We start from the raw sequence: 20,533 nt of genomic DNA on the forward strand, positions 1-20,533 counted from the left end.
TTCAATATAATATGTATGTGTATTTAATAACAATTACATTTACATATTTAAATTATTCTACTACATCAACAATACTATAGATACAATATTTGGTAAAAACAACTAGTGTGGTTAAGTCTCAAATTTTGATATTGTCTTCAAGCAAGAGTACAACAGAATAGAAAGCAGTTTCCATGTGAAGAAAAGTGTATTTTAACAGAAGCAGCCAAGATCTGCTGCAAAATACAGATCATGTACGCTGACATGTACACAAAACCTTGCAGTAAGAAAAGGCAGTCATTCGCTGTATTTACAAGAAGTTGCCCAAAGTTCAGTTACTGATTGCACTATAGTGATTATTAAAAAAATAAAAATCAACACAGCATCCTTGTCTTGTCCTTCACAGATCAGAAATAATTTCTCTGTAAGAAATGACCTTGTTTAAATTGCATGTGCTAGAAAATATACAACTCTACAATAGAAAGAGGTTAGAAAAGTTGAATACTGTGGAAAAAAAATTTATTAGTCTATACAAGTCTTCTGAAACAAACCATTGGCTTTGATACAGTTAATTCAAGTGAATACTCATTGTAATAGTGTATTTTCCATACAGTAGCCCCAGAGCTTCCCATTTAGTGTCTGTGATAGGAAGTTATATTTCCAAACAGGTAGCCACACAAAGCAGACATAATACAGATCTTCACAGCCATAGTGAGCTACAGTTTGAGATAGTTATAAACATTTAAGAAAATGAGGCATCTGTACTGAAGAGTGGCAAACTGATCCACAATGAAAGAACAAAGATGTCATTTAGACTCCTTGCCAAAAATGAAGACTTTCTATAGCAGGCCTAGAGTAGACTGCATCATAAAAACCTAGAGTGCAAGAGTACCACAAATTTAGTATATAAATATCACAGGATTAAAACTCCAGTTAAGCCATCAACTGAAGTGATGATTAAAAAGAAAAAAGGGCATCCCTCAGCTTTGCAAAGGAAGCTTTCATGGCATCTCTTCCAGAAGGTGCTGATATCAATTATGGTCTGTGCCAATTTGTATTTTTGACAGCTCAGCTGAAATAAAAATTCAGCATTTACCTAAGAACTGTATAATAGTGGTGTTTTTAATATCAAAAAAGCATCTACTAGAAGAGATGAAATGTTACATTTATAGCTTACACTGTTTTCAAGGTCTGTGTACACTACGCAGTTCTGTAATTTCAGAGTACTTAAAAATGAGACAGAAAGCAGACAATGTAGTAATGTACATGTGTTAGATGGATTTGTTTAGAATACTTACATGATGGATGTATATAATCATAAAACTTTTAGTGCATTTGTTCCTGCACATTATTTATGCTACTTTATAAAAACCTGAAGATGGCAAATTGGGCATGCTTACCATAACATTCTCAAACTGGGAAAGCTGCAGAACATTTTTCCTACAAGTGTTCACTGCCATGATACAAAACAAGTATGTGCAAACTGCAAGGTCCCTAAAAATAGCATTTAATGGATTTATTTACAGAAAGATGTCACTATCTGTTTAAATATGCAAAGAATAAGCCTCCCAAAGTTTATAACATAGAACAATATCCACCACAAGCGCCTCCTCCATGTCCTTCTTCCTTGTTTGATAATTTTACACCTTTGTTTTGGCTCTCACTCTCCCACAGTCCAGGAGTCTGAATGATTTTTTCAACAAGTTCTTCAAAGGCACACTGTACACCATCGCACGTTTTTGCACTTGCCTCTGGAAAAGTGACACAAGAAGTCCAATGTTAGCATAGCTGCCAATAATTTGTTCAGTGCTGCTTCTTTCAGAAAAATCTTAACCTAACACCTAGATTTACAGCGCATTCTACAACATGTAGCAGCATCATAATTAGCAGTTATGCAGATGTTTGTTCCCACTAGTTGCTGCTTTATTAAGAGAACTTTTAGATTGAATGTCACTAGAATATATGGAGACTTACAGTTTACATTTATTTTTGCTGTGGAAAGCAGTTCAGTAAAAGAAAGACTGGAAAATTTTCTGCTGCCTGAACTGCAGCACTACTATCATTAGAAGCAAAGGACTCCATGCTGTAGGTTTGTGGATCAACGTCCATGATAAAACTATTCTGTTAAAAACTGATCAGGGGTCTCATTTCTTCTGCACTGAGCAGAATTCTTGGTAATCTCATTCAGGAATATTTATTTCATCAAAACCACAGAACACTGCTCACTGGGTGTATTATGAGAGCAAACAGAAACCATCTGCAACTATTCAGTTCCACTAAGGCTTGCCCTGTTCTTCTGTACAGTCACACAAACACATGTATACTAAGTTTTACGTTTCCTTTTATATTCCATGCACTTAACAGCTTGCACCTCAGTTTTGAGCTTCTTAAATTTTCACATCTGACTCTAACGCCAAAAACACTGCAAAGTGCTAAACAAAAACATGTTATTAGTTGCAGATGAGGAACATACCTAAGTCACAGAGGAACACACAGCACATCAGTGAGCTGCTTTGCTACTTGAACCATCCTATAAAGTACTTCTTGCTGATTCTTATATGAAAGGATTAACAAACTTGGGCATAAAGAATCAATTCACTATACATTTTAAATTCAATTTTAAACCCATCTCACCCACAGCAAAATGAGACCAACATCTTTCCTCCGGTCAGGACAGTCACTATTCCATCCTACCCACCATTTACAAGTTACCTACACTCCCACTTCTTTTTACATTCCATTTCTACTGTAGGTTTGTTAAGTACCAGCTCTTTTGCTATACTGAAAGTTGGCTGTCAGTACCAGTTTCCCCTGATTCACCTTGCTTCTGTTTGTAACTCAGCAAGTAGGTTTGGACTAAGGGGGGAAAAAGAAACAACTAACAATTATAAGAAACCAGGCAGAACCTCAAAGCAATAACAGTTTTTGTCAAAGTACAGTCAATCTTGTATTCCACTCTTAATTCTTACAGAGCTCTCAAGTATACTCATTGATAGTTAAGCTAGACCACTAGACACAGAGACAGATTTATAGAAGATGGGTGTAACTTACCTTTGCACCTACTGCAGCTGAGAAACACGACTTATTTGTATAAAAATTCAGTCCTACAGAAGTGCTACTTTCATCATCTAACGAAAACTCAAGTAAAATCTCTGCAAGTATCTGTAACATACCTATGAACAACATGGAATGTTTTCTTGCAAATTTGAGACCTTCGTTTCTGTCAACTTCACGGTTTTCCTACAAGACAGCATTAATATGTATTATTAGCAAAATACACTAGCAGAACATTCAGTGCAGTTGAACCACGTTTACCTTATCAATCTTGTTTCCAACAAGCATTTTCACTATGTCATTCCTTGTGCAGTATGTTTCCAGTTCATTTAACCAGTTATCCAGCTTGACAAAAGTATCTCTTCTTGTAACATCATAAACTGAAAGATATAAGTGTTATTTCACAATATTTTTTCCAAGAAAGACACCCTACATTAGAACAAGAGCAAAAGTTATGTTTTTTGAATTAGAAAAATCAAAGAAACCCCAAGGAATCCAATTTAGACTTCATTCACCAGCTCCAACCATTGAGGATACAAATGCAGAACAACTCTAAGATTCAGTTATGTTTAGACATTCTGGTTTATAAGATAGAGACCATTATCTTCAAAGAATTCCATGTCTGCAAACCACAGATATAGGATACTTACTTACATCACTACGGAAGATACACCTAGAGGATGTCATGACCTTCTGCACTGAGCATCTCACTTGTAAAGTGTTACTTACACTGCATTGCTATGGTGCTGACAGAATTGCAGAATCATCTAGGTTGGAAAATGAGCTTTGAGATCATTATGTCCAACCATCAATACGATCTCCTCAGTCTCACCACTAAGCTACACGCTGTAATGCCATGTCCACACATTTCAAGTACCTCCAGTGCTGGGAACTCCACAACTACCCTGGGCAGCCCACTCCAATGCTTTATCACCCTCTCTGTGAAGAAATCCTTCTTAATACCCAATCTAACCACCTCCCCTGGCGTTATCTGAGAATGTTTCCTTGCATTCTATCTCTAAGACACCTGAGACAAACATCCTCCATGGTGCAATTTATATATGACTAACAAGGTCTCCCTTCAGCTTCCACCAGACCAAACAGCCACAATTTCTTCAGTCACTCCTCATTTTTAGCTAAGAAAGTAAACTGACAACTAATGCCCTTTTTATATAGCATTTTATTAGCATTCCTTTTTATGTAGCATTTTATATGAGGTACAAGTAATGAAGCTCACTAACAGTTACACTTCCTAGATCTAAATTTCAGGAGCCAGTGGTACCTATAATGATCATTTCAAGCTCTGAAAAATCTTTTTTCTTCATTCTCCCACCCCATATGTAAATAAGTATTAACAGTTCATTTCACTCAAAACAGTTTCACTTGCAAGAACAGTCTGATTTCTAGAAAGTTGTTGAACAAAGAAATAGTAGAGGATTATTTTACGAAGACAGAGGGCTAATCTCAACAGAATTTCCTAACTCCCAAATAGTGCTTGCTTACTCTTAAGGCATTTATTACTAAGTAGTAAATTCAGAGGCAACACCTAAGGAACTTAAGACATGTTTTGACAGTGTCTTCCTACATGGGGAACATAATGGAACTTGAAAAACAGTACCTACAAAACAAAACCCACTAGGAAATCTCGTTGACAGGTTACTTCAAATTAAGCAGTTGGACTGGAGACAATAACTGCTTACTCAAGAATGTCTCCAATCAGAGGAAGCTTTAAAGAGCTCTAAGATATCCCTTTAAGAAGCAGCAGCTTTTAAACTCATGCACAATCCCTGTTTCTCAGACCTGTGAGACAGACTACACAGTAGCCAGACAAAACGCGAGATCTTTTAGTATAGGTGCTGTTCCACATAAAGGTACAAAAAAGCTTTCAAAATCAATTGGATAGCATAGAAAGGTTAGGTGAGTCAGTACTCCAATGCATGAGAGAACCATCAACTTATTCAAAATTGCACACAAAGCTGTACTTACCAAGAATAACACCCTGTGCACCTCTGTAGTAACTGGGTGTTAGTGTTCTGAACCGCTCCTGACCTGCAGTATCCTAAAAAGCCATCCAAAAAGTTCTGTTACTCAGAATTTGAGCAGAATCTATTTTAGCTCTCAGGTATCCTACAGAATACACAATATAAGACTCAGAGTAATTTAGTATACGCAACAATCTGAATAACTGAATTTACATCTGCTTCTGTTGTTTCACTCACATTAACTTTGAGATTCTGCATAGTCTGTCCCAGGAAACACATTTAAACTGTCAAGTGCAGTGAATAACTGGATTAGAGAATGATTAGACTATTTCTGCTGTAGCATTTGTTCTACAGCTAGCAGGCAGCAGCCAGCCAGAAACACAGCTGTAACACTAAGATTTTATAGCAAGCATCAAAATCTGTGGTAGAGGTATGTTCCTCACTTCTAACATCTCAGTCCAAAGACCCAGGGTAAATGCAATTAAAAAACATCCCATGACAGAGCTGAAAGAAACCTGTATGTTTTAAAGTAAATTCAACATCCTCAAGTTTGAAGTGCCAACAGTTCAGCAAAGAGAACAAGAAAACCCCCACAGCTATTAAGAGTGCTCATTCCTTATCGAAGTTCAGAGCATAATTTAATCTATCTGAGCAGTAAACATGCTGCAGACTTCACATATCAAAAATGTAAGTGACTTCAGGTACTAAAACCCCCCACGCCTCCAAATTACCGTCCTGTTAAACATAAAATGATTCAATACAAGTTATACCTTACACAAGCCATCACCATTCCCAAAACAAAGCAATATATTAAGAACAAGACAAGACTTACCCATATTGCTAGTTTAGCTTTGTTTCCATCAACTGAAATAGTTTTCACCTTGAAGTCCACACCTGGAGAAGGAAAAAAAAAAAATGTTACTCCTTCAAACATATACTTCATGTGTTCTGGAAATTGAAAACAAGAAAAAAAAAAATCAAACTCATAAAACAAGCAGCAGTAAGTTCTATTGGTTACTTCCACACTTTGTTCTTAACACTCTCAAGGTTTTATTGAAGGGTTGTTGTAAAAGCCCAATGACATTTTAGGTCATTGACTCAAATATTTTACAGAAATAAGGGAAAAAAATGCCAACATTAAAGTACACTTTCTATGACAAGCATTCAAGTTTTAATTCAAATGGATTAACTTTCAATTCATTACTCAAAGACATGTTCTTGAGCATATCACTGACCTTGAACAACATCCTTTCAAAATAAACAAGGAAGCAGTAGCAAGGCAGGGAAACAGAGCAAATAAGCTCATCTCTAACATTCTGACCAAGTCCCATCAGCATGATCAGCCAGAGGTAGACTAGCACAGACAGGGACTGATCTAACACATGACCTCTATCCTGTGACAAACAACGTGAGATGACACTAATTGCTCTAACGAGAGCACATCAAATAAGCTCCAGGTTATTTGAACATGGAGTATGCCTCTTGTGAGGATTCCAGCAGCACCAGGGACTCAAGTACTGCACACAATGATGGAGACACAGACAGCCATCATGGTAACACCTCTACTGTCGATATGAATAATCAACCTCTACATCAAGATTTTATTATTACTTTGTTTTTAATACATGGGAGTTAAGAGCCTATCACTTCCCCAAGAAAAGCTACACACAGCAACAGGAGGACAAAGTTAAAGACTATGGCAATACAAGTGAGGGAGAGGTCTGGTACAGTTATGTTTCATTTTGCTCCCCATCAGCCAGCAGCTCTGAAATGAAGTATAATATAATTTTCCAGTGGCAAAGACTCTTAATCCCCAACTAAGCAGTAATATAAAGCTTTATGCCATGCACAAGTATGGCACATTATTCTACAGTTATGTTCACAGAAAAGAAGTGCCACCACTAGCTTTTCATCTTTTAAACACCAGTTCATAGAACTTAGTTCACAGCAGGTTGCTATGCTAGCAGTTTGCCACAACTTGGTCCTAAAGAACATCCTGTCCCAACAATTTTCCAGCACTCAGCAGTAACTTTTACACTAATAGAATCTCCTCCTCCACAGCAATGCTGTATTTCTTCCTCTGAACTGTGAAAAATCACCATTGCTCAGCTAGAATGTCTGACTGCTAATAGTACAGATACACCCATCAATCTGATATTAAAATCCATAACTGTAGGTGTTACAAGTCTATCAGATACTTCACATAAACCCAAAGCATGTCACAGCAGTTTCAAGAAGGACTTTTTTCCCCATCAGAGCATCAACTGTGTTTCAAAGCCAGGTTATTGTGCTCCCATTAAGTTAACAGAACAAATGTCGTGTCTATTCTGCAATTTTCACTTAATGGAAAGTGCACGTGCACCTTTAAGTTAGCCTTGCTGATAAGCTTAAAATCAAGAGGTAATGTTTAAAATTTGCACACGCAATTTGTATAAATTAAGACACTAAAATAGTGAATAAACTGCATGTGTTATAGACTGATTGCTAAGAGAAAAAAAGCACATTAAAATACATCTTTTCAAGTGATTAAGACACATCAAATGTTTTAAGACAAATATTTTTTTAAAAATAATATAAGAAAGCAAGTAGAAAACTTCAGACCTCTAGAAAATTGTTTGTTAAAGAGAGCAAACAGCGCATTTCTGTTCTGCAAGTGAATCAGTGAAATGCAGACACGTTCCTGTGACAAGTATCAGTTCTAAGCTTGCAAGATGAGTTGACATTTGTCACCCTGACAACAGAAAGCTGACAATGCTTTCCACCATACTCTAGGAGGCAGCCAAAACCCAGGGAGCACGGTCCCACCCTGTACTCCTGTGTGGAGGCACATACTGCCTGGGTGTCCAGCACTGCACACCAACAGACTACAGACTTACAGTCTGCAAGAAACAGTTCTGTCCTTTTCATGCTGCCGTTGCTCTTAGTCCACCATGGCATGCTGCATTTGTACCAAGTGCAAAGCCAGCTGGAGCACGTTATCTGTGTTAAAGGTAACTGAGAAGCCAGGCATCTGGGAGCTGCAGGACTCCAAGTGCAAGGAAGGCTACAAAGCTAAGAGATGTATGTAATTTCACTTATGAAATAAGGACTGCATTTCACGATCATCTAGAATCTCTCATACAGAGAGCAAGGAAACAGGCAAAAGCAGTGAGGACTACAGAAAATGGTGGGGCACAATCTGATCCATGAGATGAAGCCCTGCAACAGGTCTGCCTCAAAAGAACACAAAGAGGACAATGACCTGGTAAGAAGAACATGGTTAATCCTGCAGAAGCTACTGAAGCCAAAATACTTATCTGAATCAGTTTATACTCCTGCGAATATTGCAGGATTATTAGTAAATCCTAAATAATAAAAACCCTGCAAACAAACGGCTTGAAGTTTATATTGCACCCAGCAGCTGTAGATTTATGCAAGACACAAAGATCACTTTTCCTCGTGTCTCAACAGGAAAGAGACCGGCCTTGCTGCAGCCAACCTTAACCCAGTATTCTCTCTTCATTTTTTATTCTAAGTAAAAGCCAAAGACATCTCACCCAATTCAGCAGTCAGTAAGCAGATGACATTGAAAGATAACACTATCTGTAATCGATCCAGACATTTTGGAAATGTGTGGTGCTCTGCAGTCCCAGCAGAAAATACTTCCAACCCCAAACTCGAAGTGAAACTGTGTTTGATCAACTCAAAAAGTAAAGATTCACAAAACAAAAATGGTTTTGTCATCTCACCATCTTGCAAACCCCGGTATTTCGCATCCAGGATGTGTCCTGTAGCAGTAAAGAATTCTCTAAGAATTCACCCCCAAATACTTCATCTCTACAAACAAAGCCTGTCCTAAGAGCTGAAAGGCTGCCTCTCAGTAACACATTTGTCAGAAAGTGGAGATGCTGCAGCTTAGCTGCTTTAAAGACAAAAAAAAAAAAAAAAAAAAAAAAGCAAGTACAACCCAGATTCTGTTCCCTTTTCATTTAAATGGGGGAAAAAAATCCACAGTAATTTGCTATCCCACAAGTGCTCCACACAAGATGCTGCAAAACCTTAACTACTGTCGTACAGTGCGGCAAATCCCGAAGAAAAGGAATCACATCAGGATCTTTCAGTATCTATTCTAGATTTTTCCCCACTTTGCTCTGCCTTTATGAGGCTCTGTGGGCATCACTGTGCCCAGGCCTGGGGCACCCAGCACAACAGGGACATGGAAGGGGTACAGAAGGGGGCCATGAGGATGCTCAGAGCTAGAGGACTTCCCCTGCAAAGACAGGCTGGGGGAGCTGCTCTCATTCAGTCCAGAGAATAAAAAACCTCTGGAAAGAGCTCACCACAGCCCTTCAACTAGAAGGGCTCTTGACAGAGATTGACGTTTTACATGGTCTGACAGTGAGCTTGCAGTAATGTATGCCATGACTAACTTTTCTTGTAATGCAGTTTCATTTACCCATGGAAATGTGTGCTTCTTATTACCCAGCAATCAAATGTCACAAACCACAATGCGTGATTTCAATATATTTAGCTCCAAATAAGATACTGATTTGTGCATCACACAATTGAAAATGAAAACAGTGGCACAATGCTACCTGAACTTTTATTGTTTTTATTTAAAACAAGCAAACTAACGTGCATCCTCAGTGCACAACCCAGCAATTATTTCCTCATGGCATACACTTGTCAAAGAAAACAGAAGCAGCTTAAATGACTGTTTTGTCCTTTCTAGGACAAATTAAAACTGTTCTTTTGGTGATGAAGCACTGTATTCAGGCTAGATGGCACATGAAAGCTATCATTTACAAATTCAATACCAACTCTGAAACGTTGTCATTGCCCAGCTAGGCAGATATATGAAGTTGAGTTAGGGACACTCTGAAAACATCTCCATCCAGAAGTGAATTTCAGTCTTTCACGAAGTTTTAAAATCTTCAGAATAAAACCCCAACCCCTGCATTTCTGAAGAGGTCAGCATGCTGGTTTTAATTGGGCCAGCACACAGTACTGCACCTCTATGATCTGCTGGAAAAAAACCACCCCTGACACCTTCTCAGGAAGTTATACAAGAGCTATAGGAAAGCCTCAGCAGCAACACGTGCCTGTTTACTGCCTTTGCATATGATCATTCCCCAACATTAATATGCTTACAGCAGTGATTCCCACACAGCAGCCACACCCAGCAGAAGCCATACGGAAAAGTAATGCTATTTATTAAGCCTTTTCTTGCCTTGAATTCACTATCACTACATTTCTCAAAGCTCTACCTGAAAAGTGCTCCTGTATTTTATTAACATTATAGAAGACTTCTTAAACAAACAGACAAAGCTGACCTAGATTCATTTTTTCCCCTAAATTTGGCTGCTCCTAATCAGAGTCCTCAACCAGAACTTTGTAGAGGAAGTACAAAACATCTTAGAATTGAAATGCATTCTACAGAGAAGTTACTTTCATTTTACATTACTTCAGTTATTAATGTGGCACAGATGGCCACCAAGGAAGCACAATCAAACTTCTAAGAACATGATGCAACTCTCTACATAGGATATCTTGCATTCCTGCACCATTTTCCACAAACACAATTAATTTCCCTGTTGGTAGGCATCACATCAACACAGTCATGATCTCACTCCTTTGTTCCCCAACTCCAGTTTCATGGCTCTCTTCAATATTTTTCAATAGTATTAGCTGCCAAGGAACTGATTAGTAACTAGAAAAAACATAAGACACATTGTAATTTCTTCCCTGTACAGGAAAAACAGAAGCTACACAGTGCCTAGCACACTCCAGTACTATTCAAGTTGCAAAAGCTGACATTCTCTAATAGAGAGTCCGAAGTATTTTTAACACTCAAGCTACCCAAATATCGTATTACTCACGAGTTCTGGACTATCCAAACATCTTCACAGCTACTTTGCAAATAAATCAGAGGGAGACATAACGGTGTTTGTTACAACTCCATTTTAGCCTGAAGTGCTAGAAAAGATTGGCAGATTGTTGTACTAGAGCTTCCCACCACCCACCCACGACTTACAGCTTCACCAAGGATGACATTTACCATCTGTTTTCGCAGCCAAGGATACATTTTACCACAAAGGGGATGACTACTGCCCAGTACAGACAATACACTAATTACTACTACATGCTAAACTGTATGCACATCATTCTTTCCTCACAGAATAACAGACATGACTGAACTTCTCTACTGGTTTGGCAAGTCTAAACAAACTGCTATTTCATTCTGCAGTCGGTGTAAATTTTTTTCAGGTAGCATCAGCACATACTTACCGATTGTTGCTGCAAGTTCTGGGTCAAACGTGTCATCTGTGAATCGCAGCAGAAGGCTGATGGAAAAAAAACAAAGAATTAGTTATTGCAGCATATTCACAGCTTGCCAAAAGCCTATAAATTACACATCTGAAAGTAATAGCAAGATTACATAGCTAAAGAAAAATACATCTCATTTTCCCATCCTTACCCTGCAACATAAAACAAAGAAGGAAACAAAATAATACAGTAGTCATGCTATGTCAGAAGAGCCCAGCCCTTTCTATACAACCATTACAGAGTTCTTGAAGGAGTGCCACTCAAGCTGTCAGATTGGTTGCTTAACAGCCAGGTGATCTGCTTCTATTCCTCTTTTCCCAGGCCTCAGCATGACTGCAAGATTCTCTCAGTTTCACACTGTCTCACAGAGTATTTCCGTAAGCTTGGGAAGAAAATTCCAAGTCAGCTTTTGATGTAAGAAATAATTCCTGGAATTAGGCATGCAGCAGAATAAGGATTACACCCATTAGAAAAAGACACAGGCACTGAACAGCAGAAATAACTCCAAATCATTTTACAGTTCTGTATCATTTCTGTACACAACAGCTTTAACATATACAACATTTCTCCCTATCCACAGATGTTTGTTACCAATAAACCAGATGCAAGCAAAATTTACTCCCACATTATAGTAGTAGGGTCCTTCCTAGAAGTACCCATAAGCCACAGCACTTGTGCCAAATGTAAATATTTTGGCAAGACAAAGTTTCTTAGTATGCTATTTCTTTTTTTTTAAATCAGTAACCTTATTCATCTGTGGTGAGCAAATTTCGCCATGTGGCAGACAGCTGCTGGCTATGACTGACAGCTTCTGTTCATTTCCAGGCTAGGGAAACAAAACAAAGCCTTGTTTACTTTTTGGGAGACGCTATTTAAGAGCAGCTATTTTAGTGACAACCAGAACTAATTCTCTAAAGAAGGCAAAATATGGAACCCTCATACTGCTACTGGAACAAAAACATCAGTTTGTAAGCCTGGAGAGCCAAAATGAGCCAATCCCTCATTTTGCCATTATTTCAAAGAGAGATGTCTTCTACAAAGCACAGCACTGCTGCAGGGTCCAGGTGTACAGCATTTGTTTGAGAAGTCAGGACTTCAACCACATGCTATGTCAAACTAACCCAAGTTCAGCATCAAATACATTCTAATCAAGAAACAGCTATTTCTTCTGTTTTGAAGAAATAAAGTTCTGAATGTTTGTTTATGCATTTGTGCGCACTGCGTGTCACATATCCACACACAAAAGGGTAGATTTCTTTCAGCTGAGAGAATCTCAAGTCATGTCTGTCACGAGAGGCCTACCACACCGGGCTGTTGATTCAGCAGCTAACACGAAGGGGGGCTGACAGATTTATAATTAATAGGGTGTTGGTTGCTTTCTCCCATTAGCAACTTATGGGTTACTTAGGGCCATGCACACAAAAAAAGAAAATAGTAATAATCAACATAAGAAACGTGGTATGTTCCCAGATGGCCTACATAAATCACTTATTTTATTAAGGTCTATGGCACTATCAAAAAAATAAGGAGGAAAAAAAAGACAAAAGAAGGCAGCTTAAACAAAAGATGTGACAGCGCTGTGAAACACCAGCCCCAAGGACTTGGGAAAGCACAACAGGAGTCAGCGGCAGCCCGACTTCGATACGTACTTTAGTGCCCCCATCCTCTCCCTCAGCACCGGGACGTGTGTGCGACTACACGAGCACACGTGAGGCTCGACCCCAAGGCAGGAGGAAGATGAGTAAGCACAGCACGATGACGACAAAGGCTCAGAGGGCGCAGGGAGGCCCAAGTCCCCGAGTCAGGGTCCGCAGGGCTCGGCCGCGCCTCCGCTCGGCTCAGGCGGCCCCGCCACTCTCCCCCCGGACGGAACACCACAGAAGGAGGCCGGCAGACCGAGCGGGGCCGCCCCGCAGAGGCCGAGGAAGCTCCCCCCAACGCCGGGCAGGCCGCGCCCAGGCCGCGCCGAGGCGGAGGTGGGGGCGGAGTGTCCAACGCGGCGCCGGGGGCCCGGGCCGAGCGGAGCGGAGAGACCGCCGGGCACGGAGCCCCTCACCTGGACTTGCCGACGCCGCTCTCGCCGATAATGAGAATCTTCAGCGTGGTCAGCACGTCCTCATCCATCCCGTCGGCGCGCCCGGCCCCGACCGACAGACGTTCCCCACTCGGGCTGCGGCCGCACCGCCTGCGCCTGCGCGCACAGCCGCCCCTTTGCACTCACCCCTCGCAAGCCGCTCCGCGCGTGCGCCGAAGCCGTGCCGGCAGCGGGGAAGAGGAGGAAAACAGCCCCCGCCCTTCAGTTGGCGCGTGCGCAGACGGGAGGGAGCCGAGCCGGCGCTCGCAGAGGGGTTGGGGCGAGGCGAAGAGAGGGCGCGTGTGTGCGGATGGGTGAGGGCTTCGGCGCTCACCTGTGAAGCGTTGCACGAGCTGTGCTACTGGTGCTGGACAAGTCGTTGGGGATAGAGAGCCCTGAGCGTTGGTCTTCGGTTTCTGCTGTCGGAAATCGATGAAAAAAGAAATCGGATTGGGATTGCAGACGGGAAGGAGAAAGCTTGATCTGCAGGGTGACGGCCAGCTGCCTGTATCCGCACTGCTAGAGCTGAGAACGCTGGTCAGCCGGTCACCAACACGTAGGGCATTTAATTACCAGCCCTGTTCGTCCCTAAGGCTGGCAGACCAGGGGGTTGGTGGTGGGCGCCTCTGGGCGTGCCACCATGGCAATGGTTGGCCAGTGGTTATGCTCAGCCTTTTGTTTCCCATCTTCGACATCTGTATGCTTTGACAGTAACATTTTATTTCCAGGTAAATTTTTCTGAACGTGCTTCGTTGTGAAAACAATGAAAGAGCAGAAAGGACCGGCCCCTGACAATCCCTAGATGTGCTTGCAATGTGTGTTCCTCGACACTTTTAGAGAGTGAAAGCTGTGAGGTTCCTGAGGGAGCTTTTAGAAAGATAGCAAGGCTGCAGATAACTTGCAAAAAAGCATACCCAGCAGAGCCCTTCCATAAAAACCCTGAACGTTTTTCTAACTTGACTGCAGTGGGAAAGGCTCTTTATAACTGGTCTGGCTACCCTGCTATTTACAGCTCAATGCCTCCCTCTGACCACGTGCAATTGAGGGAATCTCTTTTATTACTAATCAAATGTATGTCTGATGTCTGAAATTGTTCTTATTGTAGCTCCTAGGCCAGCAAGACAGCATCTTCTCATCTGCAAATACTGGCTTTAGCATATGCAAAAAGCTGAAGACTCTTTTGTAATCACACCTTGAGTACTGTGTTCAGTTTTGGGCCCCTCAGTACAAGCAAGACATTGAGGCCCTGGAGTGTGTCCAGAAAAAGATAAAGCTGTGAGGGGTCTGTAGCACAAGGCTTATGGGGAGTGACTGAGGGAACTGGGATTGTTCAGGCTGGAGGAGGATCAGAAGAGATGTTACAGCTGTCTACAACTGCCTGGAAGGAGGCTGTGGTGAGGTGGAGGTCAGCCTTTTCTCCCACGTAAAAAGCACTACTACGAGAAGCCTCAAGTTGGATCACATTGAATGTTAGGAAAAATTTCTTTTTTGAAAGAGTGGTCAGGCACTGGAATGGGATGTCCAGGGAGGTGGTGGAGTCACTAACTCTGAAGGTGTCAAGAAATGTTTACATGTACTAAGGGACATGGTTTAGTGGGGAAATACTGGTGGTAGGTGAACGGTTGGACTGGATGGTCTTGGAATCTTTTCCAACCTTGGTGATTCTGTGATTCTATGAAAGACATCAGCCCACATCAGCGTTTTGCATTAGATGGATTAGACTGTTTTACTGTTTTTGTCAGCATGAAGACTTCAGAGGGCACAGCTCTTTAGCGACAAAGAGTTCTTTTTGCAGCACAGTTGCCTTCAGCTGGGTTACTGGATCAAGACAGCGACCATTCTTTTATGTAGTAAACAGTTCCGGTGCCATATACCATACACTTCCCATCTTCAGGATCTGCTGTCCTGCCTCTTTTGCCTCAGAAAACAAGCTCCTAAGATGAATATAATGACAATAATTATGAGTTATCAAGGCATGTTCTATAATCAAGCCTGGGCAAATAGCTGTTTGTATACCAGGACTGTGCCTGTTTATTTGTAATAATTTGAGATTTGTTTTCTTGGTGTGGATTATGCTTTGCAGTGGTCCAGGAAGAGAGTGTGTTTATACTTTGTAGTTTATCATGCTGTGTTAAGGACCTGTGGGATCTTAGGGTGGAACAGAATTGGAATTTGTATTTGGAAGGTGGACCCAAACAGCAAAGTATTCTGCAATGTGTATCAGATCCTTTGAAGTTAGAGTAATTTGTTCTTTTGTTATTTGTTTTTTGTTGTTTCTCATTGTAGCCACAGAATCAAACTATTCAATATGGGTATTAGTCACAATTCAGATTTTAATTCTGTATGTCACACAGAAGGAAGAATTTTTCAGTATGGCAATCAGATCCTTCACCTTAATGATAAACAGACACATGAAAGCAGGCAAAACTTGCCCTGCATGAACGTCTTATAGTTCATGCATATGGATGTGGTGCTTTAGACCTTCCTCAGCATGCCCCTTAAGAACTAGTGTTTCTTTGTGTTGTCCTTGTACAGAGCCAAGTAGTTATCTGACATCAAATCTGTCTGCAGCAGTTGACCTGTTTGCAGTCTGTGACATCTATTTTAACTCCAGAAAGCCAGGCCGTGTTGTGCATGTACCAGCTGTACTCCAGAAGCCAGTGGTAGTGGATGATTAAAGCATTTCAGACATAGTTTCTTCAAAGTGAAGCATTATTCACAAAGAAACATACAACCATTAGAACTAAATATTAGCTTATTTTGCCATGAAACTTGTGTAGGATATTTCCAGTGAAGCTGTCTCTGATTTGGGAGAGACATCTAGCCTGCTGTAATTCATATCTGTCTGTCTGCTTTCCTGCATGCTTTTCAGGACTCATCAGGAGTCCTCGGTTATGACAACTAAACCAAATCTTTTCTTTAATAATTGTGGAAATTTTCGTCTTTTATGATCCCTTTTGATCCTGGCCTCAGATTTTGGAGGTCCAAGCCACAACAGCATCATTAGCCCTGCCTGATTATTACTCTTCCTAGAAGAACAATGGAAAGTTTTTGACTGCATTTTTACTTCCTATTCCCTTTATTCTTGATTTTTTTCAGTGATCTCTTTTATATTCTATCAGAATAGTACCAAACAGATTAACTTCTCTGCATATAATAGTTTTTAATTATTATACATCCACGCCTTATTCCTCATAAACTGCTAAGGGAAATGGTCCAGTGGTGGAAAACTAGAATAACTGGTTCTAAGTCAGTTCCTCCCACATACGGAGATGTATAGTGAAAGAAAGATTAAATTTGGACTTCAGAGTACAGAGTACTTCTCTCCATGCTTTTACAGTCCTTCATAAAAGCTGCCTAGTTCCTGACTAGATCCAGTACTCAGAGAAAGAGAAAAATGTCAGCTCCATCTCAGCTGCAGCAAGTGTATGAGATCAGTGTTCCTGAGGTTTTGATTACTTGAGGGATGTGACAAAGAAAGGAAAACATCTTGACAAAGATATCTCCTGTAATTTCAGTATTGAAATTCTCTGTCCAATATATTACGGATCTGGGACAGTCTTTATCACTGAGTTCTGCTCCCCAAATCTTGGAGCATCCAGATCCTACTGATATAAAATTGCAACTCGGTGGAGACCCCAAATCACCTTGTCTCAATTAATCCTCAATTGAAGGAAAAGAGAGATGGTAGTCCTTTGGCTTTCAGCCATTTCATTGACCATGAAAACAGGTCATTGAGACTGACTAACTGTGATTGCCTCTCTCAAAAGATGAGCAGTTACTTACAGCCCCTTACTTAGTACTGAGATCTGTAATGATGGGCCATTGAATTTTGTGTGTCCTCAAGGGACCCTGGTACCTCTGCACAGCTGTGTTCCCTTGGGCTGCCACTGAGGGCAAGCAAGGGCTAGAAGGACTTCCATCCAGCTCATTCCTGCTGTGCTATACCCTTAGCAACAAAGACGAGTGTGTCAGACATGAGTCAGTAATATGAGAGACCACCTGGAATAAACAAGGCCTCACTCTGTGAATTTTGTGCCTAGGAGTCTTTGGTCAGTTCACTTCAACAATCTGCCTTAGCTTCTGTGGCTTAAACATGGAGATAATTGTGTTTACCATAGAAGATGGCAGAAAGATCAAGGGCTGATTTGAAAAGGAAGCCAGTGGTTTGTGTTTTCCCTGTCAGCACTGTCTGGTTTTACATGAGCCGTGAATTTCCTGGTCAGAAAGTGGCTACTTAACTGCACGGCTCTCCTGCTGTCTCTTTAATTACCGATGCTATCACAAGTTAAAAGATGCTTTGAAATTTACAGGTTCTATTTAGGCTTTTTAAGTACACTGATGAACATCTTTATATCCCAAAGCCCTTAATTCATAGGTTCTTCTAAGGGTTTTCTTAGTTGTGCCAACTCAGCACAATGTCCAGCAAAAGCTGAGAAGCTCAGCCACTTCGGAAAGATGCTGACAGCAATCTACAGGTCTCCTGTTGCAAAGACATCTTCTTCTATCCCATTTCTAGATTGTGTGGCTGACCCAAAGTATATATGGTCCTGATAGTGAGTCAGCGGTTACGAGTCACCATGAAACAAGCCTGATTACTAAGCTCATCAGTGACTCCTAGCAGAAACAACATGTGTACACATGCTCAAACTTTTTCTCTTCTTCATGCAGGAATTTGCAAAGTTTGTATGAGTGACTGTCATCATATGTCAGATTCAGGGAAGTTCCTTTTCTGCATGACATCCTTAAACACAGTAACACATCCTTATGATTTCATATTCAGCAAATAGCAACAAGGAGTGAAAGAAGACTCAGAACTCTGAGGAGGACTTCTCTGGAGACCACAATGTAAATGTGATTACTGTGGTTAGCCACTCCTTTTCTGAAGAATCCAGCTTATTTTTATGAAGCAACTGCATAATATTTATCTCTCCCCTCATCTCCAACAGCAGCAAGAGCTGGGCACTCCCATTTGTTCATACTCTCGGTGCCTGCTTACTTTCTGTGGACAGAAAGGGGAGATTTAAGACTGCAAGTACATTAGCTGTGAACAATTAAAATACACTGCTTATAGTCAACTCAGTTTTAAAACCTGAATTACACATGGTGTTGGAGTCATAACAGACAAGAGTCAGCTGTTTGGAGAAGAACAAGAAGAAAAACAGTGTTTTGGCCATTAAAGATGCCAAGACATATATGCCTTAGGTTTATACATGATAGTGATATAACAGGATTTTTCAGAGAAAATCAACAAGTATTTTGTAGATTGTTAAGAGCATCTTGCATAATGATGATGAATAGATTCCAGATTTTGTGCTAAAGTAACCTGCTTGATGAAAATCATAATAAGAATAATAAAAATTAGTTGCTTGCATTGAAATGCTGTTATATAGATAAGTGTGTGGTGTAATATTCAAGATACACCACATCTTCCTTCTCTACTGGAAAATGGTGAGAAAGGCTTGCCACCTCCTAGTTCCATTCAATTTTGTTCAGATCAATTGATTAATCATTTAATCCCACTTAATGCAAGCAGTTATCTGAAAAATGGCATTTTATCTTCCTGCATCATGTCATGAATCTTTAAACTAAGGACAGCTTTAAAGACTGGATGACCTAAATATTCTTTTTTAAATGTCTCTAAGGTAACTATAGAGATATTTAAATAATGATATGAAGTAGATTCCTGTTTACAATTGTTAGATTCCTGACAATACTTTCATTATACTTTAAATAATAAGAAAACAGGTATGATATTTGAGCTACATCTACCACCGACTGTAAAGAAACAATGAAAAAGGTAAGACAGCGGCTTTCAAAGGAGACAGAAAGCACAACAGAGTTTGAGTGTTAGTTTTCCTGCAGTCCAATTTTATGTGTACTTCATAAACATTGAACAGTTTATGCTGTGAATTGTTCTTTGTTCAAGTGTATTTGTATCCAGTGCAGCACAATGTATGATATATTTACCATTAAGATCAGAAGACAGAAAAAGAATATCAAAGAATATCTGACGAACCAAGTTCACATGAAGTATTTTCTCTGAATATTAGTGAAGTAAAAGTAGTAGAGCATTATCCAAAGCTTGCTGTTTCTACATTGCTTCATGCATTTTTCAAAAGCAATTTTTGGATTTGGATTTCCTGTGTTGGTGGCAGAGCTAAAGAGGTTTTCTGTGAATACAGTAAACTTGCCAAAGTTTAAGATAAGGTAAGCATGTGTCTTTGTGGAGTACTTTTTTACATTAGCAAAATCTATTATTTCCCACAAGCAAGACAATTGGGGGTCCTTCTCAGAAAGCAGTTGTTCTGAAAGAACTTCTCATTTCTAACAAGATTTTACTTTAAGTGATCATTTGAAGGGAGAAGAATCAGGAATTAAGTTATTTTGCATTTCAGAAAGAACATACTTATGTAACTTTCTCCAGTTGCTTCTAGTACTTAACATGGATAACATTAAGCAAGGAAGGGAAGAGATAACTCTATCCCTACTTTGGGATCGTCTTATCCATAATCCCTTCTGAAGGTTTAGCATACCTCATCTAGCCTTTGGTTTTATGACCTGGTAGGATTAGCTGTCAGAATGGCACTGGGTGGATTTAGTAACCACTGTCATCAGTATCACGCTCTTTGCACAACACAACGCTCTTTGCAATCATGAAGCAATCATGAAAAATTTGAGGACCTGGAGGGCAAAGGGCAGAGATACAGCATCAAGGCAGTGACTGCCAAGTAAGCCAAACGTGATCTGTATTAAAGCTGCCACAATCACTGGAAGAAATGCACACAGAAATGTGAATTCAAATTTGGGCAACCAGTTTTATTGGGTCCAATCAAAGCCCATCTGTCACCAGGAACAGTAGTGTCCTCAGCAAGACCATGTAATGGTACTTCCCTAAAATGTTAATGCATCCTTCAGCAGTTTGTGACCCAGGACTTTCTGAGCCCATAGTGTCTTAATCTACAATAGCTACAATTCTTTTCAATAATAATTATATTTTGATTCATAGGAATGAATTTCTCATCCATATATTTTGAAACCATAATAGCATTATAATCTGAAGCCTCCAGTAGCAAGGAGTTGTACAGCTAACTAGGAGTACATATATACTCTTCATTTTATACTCTACATCTGCTAC

At 40.2% G+C, this 20,533-nt stretch overlaps 1 protein-coding gene across 1 annotated transcript; it reads right to left on the bottom strand.

Moving 5' to 3' along the window:
* On the bottom strand, nucleotides 1–13,544 carry RAB18 (RAB18, member RAS oncogene family). The gene is made up of 7 exons (XM_052694590.1): nucleotides 13,378–13,544; nucleotides 11,283–11,338; nucleotides 5,848–5,909; nucleotides 5,020–5,092; nucleotides 3,295–3,413; nucleotides 3,153–3,219; nucleotides 1–1,730 (listed from the first exon to the last, which is right to left on the bottom strand). The coding sequence occupies exons 1-7, from the start codon at nucleotides 13,443–13,445 to the stop codon at nucleotides 1,555–1,557; spliced, it is 621 nt and encodes a 206-aa protein (XP_052550550.1). The 5' UTR covers nucleotides 13,446–13,544; the 3' UTR covers nucleotides 1–1,554.
* Between the last annotated feature and the right edge of the window lie 6,989 nt (nucleotides 13,545–20,533).

Source organism: Tympanuchus pallidicinctus, unplaced genomic scaffold, assembly GCF_026119805.1.
Source record: "Tympanuchus pallidicinctus isolate F22 unplaced genomic scaffold, pur_lepc_1.0 scaffold3, whole genome shotgun sequence".
Lineage (NCBI taxonomy): Eukaryota > Metazoa > Chordata > Aves > Galliformes > Phasianidae > Tympanuchus > Tympanuchus pallidicinctus.

Coding starts and splice junctions, on each gene's coding strand:
- RAB18 (XM_052694590.1), bottom strand. CDS start 13,445: ATGGATGAGGACGTGCTGACCACGCTGAAGATTCTCATTATCGGCGAG. Junction 3,414..5,019: donor TGCACAGGGTGTTATTCTTG/GTAAGTACAGCT, acceptor TATATCTTTCAG/TTTATGATGTTACAAGAAGA. Junction 3,220..3,294: donor TTGGAAACAAGATTGATAAG/GTAAACGTGGTT, acceptor GCTGTCTTGTAG/GAAAACCGTGAAGTTGACAG.